Source organism: Oncorhynchus nerka, unplaced genomic scaffold, assembly GCF_034236695.1.
Source record: "Oncorhynchus nerka isolate Pitt River unplaced genomic scaffold, Oner_Uvic_2.0 unplaced_scaffold_475, whole genome shotgun sequence".
NCBI lineage: Eukaryota > Metazoa > Chordata > Actinopteri > Salmoniformes > Salmonidae > Oncorhynchus > Oncorhynchus nerka.
In genome coordinates, this window is record NW_027040486.1 from 371,954 (window position 1) to 384,141 (window position 12,188).

The following is a 12,188-nucleotide window of genomic DNA, read 5'->3' on the forward strand; positions in this document are numbered from 1 at the left end:
ACACACACACACACACACACACACAGCCATGTATATCCTGAAAGACCAGATGGCCAACCCACCACCACAGGTACACACACACACACACACACACAGCCATGTATATCCTGAAAGACCAGATGGCCAACCCACCACCACAGGTACACACACACACACACACACACACACACACACACACACACAGCCATGTATATCCTGAAAGACCAGATGGCCAACCCACCACCACAGGTACACACACACACACACACACACACACAGCCATGTATATCCTGAAAGACCAGATGGCCAACCCACCACCACAGGTACACACACACACACACACACACACACACACACACACACACACACACACACACACAGCCATGTATATCCTGAAAGACCAGATGGCCAACCCACCACCACAGGTACACACACACACACACACACACACACACACACACACACACACACACACACACACACACACACACACACACACACACACACACACAGCCATGTATATCCTGAAAGACCAGATGGCCAACCCACCACCACAGGTACACACACACACACACACACACACCAGCCATGTATATCCTGAAAGACCAGATGGCCAACCCACCACCACAATAACACACACACACACACACACACACACACACACACACACACACACACACACACACACACACACACAGCCATGTATATCCTGAAAGACCAGATGGCCAACCCACCACCACAGGTACACACACACACACACACACACACAGCCATGTATATCCTGAAAGACCAGATGGCCAACCCACCACCACAGGTACACACACACACACACACACACACACACACACACACACACACACACACACACACACACACACACACACACAGCCATGTATATCCTGAAAGACCAGATGGCCAACCCACCACCACAACCAGACACACACACACACACACACACACACACACACACACACACACACACACACACACACACACACACACAGCCATGTATATCCTGAAAGACCAGATGGCCAACCCACCACCACAGGTACACACACACACACACCACACACACACACACACACACACACACACACACACACACACACACAGCCATGTATATCCTGAAAGACCAGATGGCCAACCCACCACCACAGGAACTTGACACACACACACACACACACACACACACACACACACACACACACACACACACACACACACACACACACACACACACACAGCCATGAACTATATCCTGAAAGACCAAATGGCCAACCCACCACCACAGGTACCACACACACACACACACACACACACACACACACACACACACACACACACACACACACAGCCATGTATATCCTGAAAGACCAGATGGCCAACCCACCACCATAGGTACACACACACACACACACACACACACACACACACACAGTCTCTCTCTCTCTTTCAGAAGTCTTTCTCTCCGGCGGCGCCTCGGAAACCAAAGGAGGAGGGTGGATCCAAAGTCACCAAGGCAACAAAATCCCGCCCACCTGCCCTAGCCGACTCCCACAGCAGCCCCCTCCCTTCACCAGGTTAGAACCAGACCTGAACAAGACCAGACCTGAACTAGAACCAGACCTGAACTACAACCAGACCTGAACTACAACCTGAACTACAACCAGATCTGAACTACAACCTGAACTATAACCTGAACTATAACCAGTCCTGAACTACAACCAGTCCTGAACTACAACCAGACCTGAACTATAACCTGAACTATAACCAGACCTGAACTACAACCAGACCTGAACTACAACCAGACCTGAACTATAACCAGACCTGAACTATAACCTGAACTATAACCAGACCTGAACTACAACCAGACCTGAACTATAACCTGAACTATAACCTGAACTATAACCTGAACTATAACCAAACCTAAACTACAACCAGACCTGAACTACAACCAGACCTGAACTATAAGCAGACCTGAACTATAACCTGAACTATAACCAGACCTGAACTACAACCTGAACTTGAACCAGACCTGAACTATAACCTGACCTGAACTACAACCAGACCTGAACTTACAACCAGACCTGAACTACAAACAGACCTGAACTACAACCAGACCTGAACTATAACCAGACCTGAACAATAACCAGACCTGAACTATAACCTGAACTATAACCTGAACTATAACCTGAACTATAACCAGACCTAAACTACAACCAGACCTGAACTATAACCAGACCTGAACTATAAGCAGACCTGAACTATAACCTGAACTATAACCAGACCTGAACTACAACCTGAACTTGAACCAGACCTGAACTATAACCTGACCTGAACTACAACCAGACCTGAACTACAACCAGACCTGAACTACACCCAGACCTGAACTATAACCAGACCTGAACAATAACCAGACCTGAACTATAACCTGAACTATAACCAGACCTGAACTATAACCAGACCTGAACTACAACCTGAACTTGAACCAGACCTGAACTATAACCTGACCTGAACTATAACCAGACCTGAACTATAACCAGACCTGAACCATAACCTGAACTATAACCAGACCTGAACTATACCCAGACCTGAACTATAACCAGACCTGAACTATAACCTGAACTATAACCAGACCTGAACTATAACCTGACCTGAACTATAACCAGACCTGAACTATGAACCAGACCTGAACTATAACCTGACCTGAACTATAACCAGACCTGAACTATAACCAGACCTGAACCATAACCTGAACTATAACCAGACCTGAACTATACCCAGACCTGAACTACAACCAGACCTGAACTACAACCAGACCTGAACTACAACCAGACCTGAACTATAACCAGACCTGAACTACAACCAGACCTGAACTATAACCTGAACTACAACCAGACCTGAACTATAACCTGAACTTGAACCAGACCTGAACTATAACCTGACCTGAGCTACAACCTGAACTAGAACCAGACCTGAACTACAACCGAACCTGAACTACAGCCAGACCTGAACTATAACCTGAACTATAACCAGACCTGAACTATACCCAGACCTGAACTATAACCAGACCTGAACTATAACCAGACCTGAACTATAACCAGACCTGAACTATAACCTGAACTATAACTAGACCTGAACTATACCCAGACCTGAACTATAACCAGACCTGAACTATAACCAGACCTGAACCATAACCTGAACTATAACCAGACCTGAACTACAACCAGACCTGAACTACAACCAGACCTGAACTACAACCAGACCTGAACTATAACCAGACCTGAACTACAACCAGACCTGAACTATAACCTGAACTACAACCAGACCTGAACAATAACCATATCTGAACTATAACCAGATCTGAACAACAACCAGACCTGAACATATCCAGACCTGGACTATAACCAAACCTGAACTACAACCAGACCTGAACTATAACCAGACCTAAACTATAACCTGAACTATAACCAGACCTGAACTATACCCAGACCTGAACTATAACCAGACCTGAACTATAACCAGACCTGAACCATAACCTGAACTATAACCAGACCTGAACTACAACCAGACCTGAACTACAACCAAACCTGAACTACAACCTGACCTGAACTATAACCAGACCTGAACTATAACCTGAACTACAACCAGACCTGAACTATAACCATATCTGAACTATAACCAGATCTGAACAACAACCAGACCTGAACATATCCAGACCTGGACTATAACCAGACCTGAACTACAACCAGACCTGAACTATAACCAGACCTGAACTATAACCTGAACTATAACCTGAACTACAACCAGACCTGAACTACAACCAGACCTGAACTACAACCAGACCTGAACTACAACCAGACCTGAACTATAACCAGACCTGAACTACAAACAGACCTGAACTATAACCTGAACTATAACCAGACCTGAACTACAACCAGACCTGAACTACAACCAGACCTGAACTATAACCTGAACTACAACCAGACCTGAACTACAACCAGACCTGAACTACAACCAGACCTGAACTATAACCAGACCTGAACTATAACCTGAACTACAACCAGACCTGAACTATAACCTGAACTACAACCAGACCTGAACCACAACCAGACCTGAACTATAACCAGACCTGAACTACAACCAGACCTGAACTATAACCAGACCTGAACTATAACCTGAACTATAACCAGACCTGAACTATAACCTGAACTACAACCAGACCTGAACTATAACCTGAACTACAACCAGACCTGAACTACAATCAGACCTGAACTACAATCAGACCTGAACTACAACCAGAGCTGAACTACAACCAGACCTGAACTATAACCAGACCTGAACTATAACCTGAACTATATCCAGACCTGAACTATAACCTGAACTACAACCAGACCTGAACTACAACGAGACCTGAACTACAACCAGACCTGAACTATAACCAGACCTGAACTACAAACAGACCTGAACTATAACCAGACCTGAACTACCACCAGACCTGAACTATAACCTGAACTACAACCAGACCTGAACTATAACCTGAACTACAACCAGACCTGAACTACAACCAGACCTGAACTACAACCAGACCTGAACTATAACCAGACCTGAACTACAAACAGACCTGAACTAGAACCAGACCTGATCTGTAACCAGACCTGAACTACACCCAGACATGAACTATAACCTGAACTGCAACCAGACCTGAACTACAACCAGATCTGAACTATAACCAGACCTAAACTATAACCTGAACTATAACCAGACCTGAAATACAACCAGACCTGAACTAGAACCAGACCTGAACTATAACCAGACCTGAACTATAACCTGAACTACAACCAGACCTGAACTACAACCTGAACTACAACCAGACCTGAACTATAACCATATCTGAACTATAACCAGATCTGAACAACAACCAGACCTGAACATATCCAGACCTGGACTATAACCAAACCTGAACTACAACCAGACCTGAACTATAACCAGACCTGAACTATAACCTGAACTACAACCAGACCTGAACTACAACCAGACCTGAACTATAACCAGACCTGAACTATAACCAGACCTGAACTACAACGAGACCTGAACTACAACCAGACCTGAACTATAACCAGACCTGAACTACAAACAGACCTGAACTATAACCAGACCTGAACTACCACCAGACCTGAACTATAACCTGAACTACAACCAGACCTGAACTATAACCTGAACTACAACCAGACCTGAACTACAACCAGACCTGAACTACAACCAGACCTGAACTATAACCAGACCTGAACTACAAACAGACCTGAACTAGAACCAGACCTGATCTGTAACCAGACCTGAACTACACCCAGACATGAACTATAACCTGAACTGCAACCAGACCTGAACTACAACCAGATCTGAACTATAACCAGACCTAAACTATAACCTGAACTATAACCAGACCTGAACTATACCCAGACCTGAACTATAACCAGACCTGAACTATAACCAGACCTGAACCATAACCTGAACTATAACCAGACCTGAACTACAACCAGACCTGAACTACAACCAAACCTGAACTACAACCTGACCTGAACTATAACCAGACCTGAACTATAACCTGAACTACAACCAGACCTGAACTATAACCATATCTGAACTATAACCAGATCTGAACAACAACCAGACCTGAACATATCCAGACCTGGACTATAACCAGACCTGAACTACAACCAGACCTGAACTATAACCAGACCTGAACTATAACCTGAACTATAACCTGAACTACAACCAGACCTGAACTACAACCAGACCTGAACTACAACCAGACCTGAACTACAACCAGACCTGAACTATAACCAGACCTGAACTACAAACAGACCTGAACTATAACCTGAACTATAACCAGACCTGAACTACAACCAGACCTGAACTACAACCAGACCTGAACTATAACCTGAACTACAACCAGACCTGAACTACAACCAGACCTGAACTACAACCAGACCTGAACTATAACCAGACCTGAACTATAACCTGAACTACAACCAGACCTGAACTATAACCTGAACTACAACCAGACCTGAACCACAACCAGACCTGAACTATAACCAGACCTGAACTACAACCAGACCTGAACTATAACCAGACCTGAACTATAACCTGAACTATAACCAGACCTGAACTATAACCTGAACTACAACCAGACCTGAACTATAACCTGAACTACAACCAGACCTGAACTACAATCAGACCTGAACTACAATCAGACCTGAACTACAACCAGAGCTGAACTACAACCAGACCTGAACTATAACCAGACCTGAACTATAACCTGAACTATATCCAGACCTGAACTATAACCTGAACTACAACCAGACCTGAACTACAACGAGACCTGAACTACAACCAGACCTGAACTATAACCAGACCTGAACTACAAACAGACCTGAACTATAACCAGACCTGAACTACCACCAGACCTGAACTATAACCTGAACTACAACCAGACCTGAACTATAACCTGAACTACAACCAGACCTGAACTACAACCAGACCTGAACTACAACCAGACCTGAACTATAACCAGACCTGAACTACAAACAGACCTGAACTAGAACCAGACCTGATCTGTAACCAGACCTGAACTACACCCAGACATGAACTATAACCTGAACTGCAACCAGACCTGAACTACAACCAGATCTGAACTATAACCAGACCTAAACTATAACCTGAACTATAACCAGACCTGAAATACAACCAGACCTGAACTAGAACCAGACCTGAACTATAACCAGACCTGAACTATAACCTGAACTACAACCAGACCTGAACTACAACCTGAACTACAACCAGACCTGAACTATAACCATATCTGAACTATAACCAGATCTGAACAACAACCAGACCTGAACATATCCAGACCTGGACTATAACCAAACCTGAACTACAACCAGACCTGAACTATAACCAGACCTGAACTATAACCTGAACTACAACCAGACCTGAACTACAACCAGACCTGAACTATAACCAGACCTGAACTATAACCAGACCTGAACTACAACGAGACCTGAACTACAACCAGACCTGAACTATAACCAGACCTGAACTACAAACAGACCTGAACTATAACCAGACCTGAACTACCACCAGACCTGAACTATAACCTGAACTACAACCAGACCTGAACTATAACCTGAACTACAACCAGACCTGAACTACAACCAGACCTGAACTACAACCAGACCTGAACTATAACCAGACCTGAACTACAAACAGACCTGAACTAGAACCAGACCTGATCTGTAACCAGACCTGAACTACACCCAGACATGAACTATAACCTGAACTGCAACCAGACCTGAACTACAACCAGATCTGAACTATAACCAGACCTAAACTATAACCTGAACTATAACCAGACCTGAAATACAACCAGACCTGAACTAGAACCAGACCTGAACTATAACCAGACCTGAACTATAACCTGAACTACAACCAGACCTGAACTACAACCTGAACTACAACCAGACCTGAACTACAACCAGACAATTTTCATTGTTCTTGTGTGTGTTTATGTGTTGGTGTTTGTGTGTATGTGTGTTTATGTGTTGGTGTGTGTGTGTGTGTGTGTGTGTATGTGTTGGTGTGTGTGTGTGTGTGTTTATAGTGGCCAGAGAGTTGCCTGTAGAGGAAGAGACCAGCCAGACCCAGCTACACCACAGGAGCAGTGAAGACCACTACACTTACACTAACACACCCTGGAAGATTTACCTGAGGAAAGAGGTACACACACTAACACACCCTGGGAGATTTACCTGAGGAAAGAGGTACACACACTAACACACCCTGAGAGATTTACCTGAGGAAGGAGGGGCCCACACACTAACACACCCTGGGAGATTTACCTGAGGAAGGAGGGGCCCACACACTAACACGCCCTGAGAGATTTACCTGAGGAAGGAGGGGCCCACACACTAACACACCCTGGGAGATTTACCTGAGGAAGGAGGGGCCCACACACTAACACACCCTGGAGATTTACCTGAGGTAGGAGGGGCCCACACACTAACACACCCTGAGAGATTTACCTGAGGAAAGAGGTACACACACACTAACACACCCTGGAGATTTACCTGAGGTAGGAGGGGCCCACACACTAACACGCCCTGAGAGATTTACCTGAGGAAAGAGGTACACACACACTAACACGCCCTGAGAGATTTACCTGAGGAAGGAGGGGCCCACACACTAACACACCCTGGAAGATTTACCTGAGGAAGGAGGGGCCTACACACTAACACACCCTGGAAGATTTACCTGAGGAAGGAGGGGCCCACACACTAACACACCCTGGGGATTTACCTGAGGAAGGAGGGGCCTACACACTAACACACCCTGGAAGATTTACCTGAGGAAGGAGGTACACACACTAACACACCCTGAGAGATTTACCTGAGGAAGGAGGGGCCTACACACTAACACACCCTGGAAGATTTACCTGAGGAAGGAGGGGCCCACACACTAACACACCCTGGAAGATTTACCTGAGGAAGGAGGGGCCTACACACTAACACACCCTGGAAGATTTACCTGAGGAAGGAGGTACACACACTAACACACCCTGAGAGATTTACCTGAGGACGGAGGTATACACACTAACACACCCTGAGAGATTTACCTGAGGAAGGAGGGGCCCACACACTAACACACCCTGGAAGATTTACCTGAGGAAGGAGGGGCCCACACACTAACACACCCTGAGAGATTTACCTGAGGAAGGAGGGGCCCACACACTAACACACCCTGAGAGATTTACCTGAGGAAGGAGGGGCCCACACACTAACACACCCTGGAAGATTTACCTGAGGAAAGAGGTACACACACACTAACACGCCCTGAGAGATTTACCTGAGGTAGGAGGGGCCCACACACTAACACACCCTGAGAGATTTACCTGAGGAAAGAGGTACACACACACTAACACACCCTGGAGATTTACCTGAGGAAGGAGGGGCCCACACACTAACACACCCTGGAAGATTTACCTGAGGAAGGAGGGGCCCACACACTAACACACCCTGGAAGATTTACCTGAGGAAGGAGGGGCCCACACACTAACACACCCTGGAAGATTTACCTGAGGAAAGAGGTACACACACACTAACACGCCCTGAGAGATTTACCTGAGGAAGGAGGGGCCCACACACTAACACACCCTGGAGATTTACCTGAGGAAGGAGGGGCCCACACACTAACACACCCTGGAGATTTACCTGAGGAAGGAGGGGCCCACACACTAACACACCCTGGGAGATTTACCTGAGGAAGGAGGGGCCCACACACTAACACACCCTGGGAGATTTACCTGAGGAAGGAGGGGCCCACACACTAACACGCCCTGAGAGATTTACCTGAGGAAGGAGGGGCCCACACACTAACACACCCTGGAGATTTACCTGAGGTAGGAGGGGCCCACACACTAACACACCCTGAGAGATTTACCTGAGGAAAGAGGTACACACACACTAACACACCCTGGAGATTTACCTGAGGTAGGAGGGGCCCACACACTAACACACCCTGAGAGATTTACCTGAGGAAAGAGGTACACACACACTAACACGCCCTGAGAGATTTACCTGAGGAAAGAGGTACACACACACTAACACGCCCTGAGAGATTTACCTGAGGAAGGAGGGGCCCACACACTAACACACCCTGGAAGATTTACCTGAGGAAGGAGGGGCCTACACACTAACACACCCTGGAAGATTTACCTGAGGAAGGAGGTACACACACTAACACACCCTGAGAGATTTACCTGAGGACGGAGGTACACACACTAACACACCCTGAGAGATTTACCTGAGGAAGGAGGGGCCCACACACTAACACACCCTGGGAGATTTACCTGAGGAAGGAGGGGCCCACACACTAACACACCCTGAGAGATTTACCTGAGGAAGGAGGGGCCCACACACTAACACACCCTGAGAGATTTACCTGAGGAAGGAGGGGCCCACACACTAACACACCCTGGGAGATTTACCTGTGGAAGGAGGGGCCCACACACTAACACACCCTGGGAGATTTACCTGAGGAAAGAGGTACACACACTGAGGAAGGAGGGGCCCACACACTAACACACCCTGGAAGATTTACCAGAGGAAAGAGGTACACACACTAACACACCCTGAGAGATTTACCTGAGGAAGGAGGTACACACACTAACACACCCTGGGAGATTTACCTGAGGAAAGAGGTACACACACTAACACACCCTGGAGATTTACCTGAGGTAGGAGGGGCCCACACACTAACACACCCTGGAGATTTACCTGAGGAAGGAGGGGCCACACACTAACACACCCTGGGAGATTTACCTGAGGAAGGAGGTACACACACACTAACACACCCTGGAGATTTACCTGAGGAAGGAGGGGCCCACACACTAACACACCCTGGAGATTTACCTGAGGAAGGAGGGGCCCACACACTAACACACCCTGGGAGATTTACCTGAGGAAGGAGGGGCCCACACACTAACACACCCTGGGAGATTTACCTGAGGAAAGAGGTACACACACACTAACACACCCTGGAGATTTACCTGAGGTAGGAGGGGCCCACACACTAACACACCCTGAGAGATTTACCTGAGGAAAGAGGTACACACACACTAACACATCCTGGAGATTTACCTGAGGTAGGAGGGGCCCACACACTAACACACCCTGAGAGATTTACCTGAGGAAAGAGGTACACACACACTAACACGCCCTGAGAGATTTACCTGAGGAAGGAGGGGCCCACACACTAACACACCCTGGGAGATTTACCTGAGGAAGGAGGAGCCCACACACTAACACACCCTGGAGATTTACCTGAGGAAGGAGGGGCCCACACACTAACACACCCTGGGAGATTTACCTGAGGAAGGAGGGGCCCACACACTAACACACCCTGGGAGATTTACCTGAGGAAGAGGGGCACACACACTAACACACCCTGGAGATTTACCTGAGGAAGGAGGGGCCCACACACTAACACACCCTGAGAGATTTACCTGAGGAAAGAGGTACACACACACTAACACATCCTGGAGATTTACCTGAGGTAGGAGGGGCCCACACACTAACACACCCTGAGAGATTTACCTGAGGAAAGAGGTACACACACACTAACACACCCTGAGAGATTTACCTGAGGAAGGAGGGGCCCACACACTAACACACCCTGGGAGATTTACCTGAGGAAGGAGGAGCCCCACACAAACACACCCTGAGATTTACCTGAGGAAAGAGTGTACACACACACTAACACGCCCTGAGAGATTTACCTGAGGAAAGAGGTACACACACACTAACACGCCCTGAGAGATTTACCTGAGGTAGGAGGGGCCCCACACTAACACACCCTGAGAGATTTACCTGAGGTAGGAGGGGCCCACACACTAACACACCCTGAGAGATTTACCTGAAGAAGGTATCAATCAGTCACAATCAGTCATGATCCTTCAAGCCAATTAGGAACAAGTAAAATAATTGTTTGTCCAACCAATGAGCTCATTCCAAGTCTTGATATTGTCTATGTTGATGTTGTGGTACTGCAGGTGTTCTACCCTAAAGACAACTTCAACACTCCTCTGTTGCTGGAGCTGCTGTTCAGACAGATAGTCCATGACACCTTCTCAGAGGCCTGCATCCGCATCACTCAGGAGGAGAGGACCAAGATGAAGGCTCTGAAACCCACCAACCATTAGAACCACCACAAAACACCATCAAAACGAAACAAAACACCATCAAACCACCACACAACACCACAACCCACCACACAACACCACAACCCACCACACAACACTACAACCCACCACACAACACCACAACCCACCACACAACACCACAACCCACCACACAACACCACAACCCACCACACAACACCACAACCCACCACAAACACCACAACCCACCACAAAACACTACAACCCACCACACAACACTACAACCCACCACACAACACCACAACCCACCACACAACACCACAACCCACCACACAACACCACAACCCACCCACCACAACACCGAAACCCACCACACAACACACAACCCACAACACCACAACCCACACAACACCACAACCCACCACACAACACCACAACCCACCACACAACACCGAAACCCACCACACAACACCACAACCCACCACACAACACCACA

The 12,188-nt window shown here is 47.2% G+C and overlaps 1 protein-coding gene across 1 annotated transcript in view; it reads left to right on the forward strand.

Annotated features, from left to right (window-relative positions):
• Positions 1-11,734, forward strand: part of LOC115123828 (unconventional myosin-XV-like) — a 12,684-nt gene extending 950 nt beyond the window's left edge. The window contains exons 2-4 of the mRNA XM_065017043.1: positions 1,436-1,559; positions 7,640-7,755; positions 11,585-11,734. Of these exons, the coding sequence (XP_064873115.1) occupies positions 1,436-1,559; positions 7,640-7,755; positions 11,585-11,734 (390 nt within the window). The remainder of the gene's footprint in view (positions 1-1,435; positions 1,560-7,639; positions 7,756-11,584) is intronic.
• Positions 11,735-12,188: the final 454 nt, after the last annotated feature.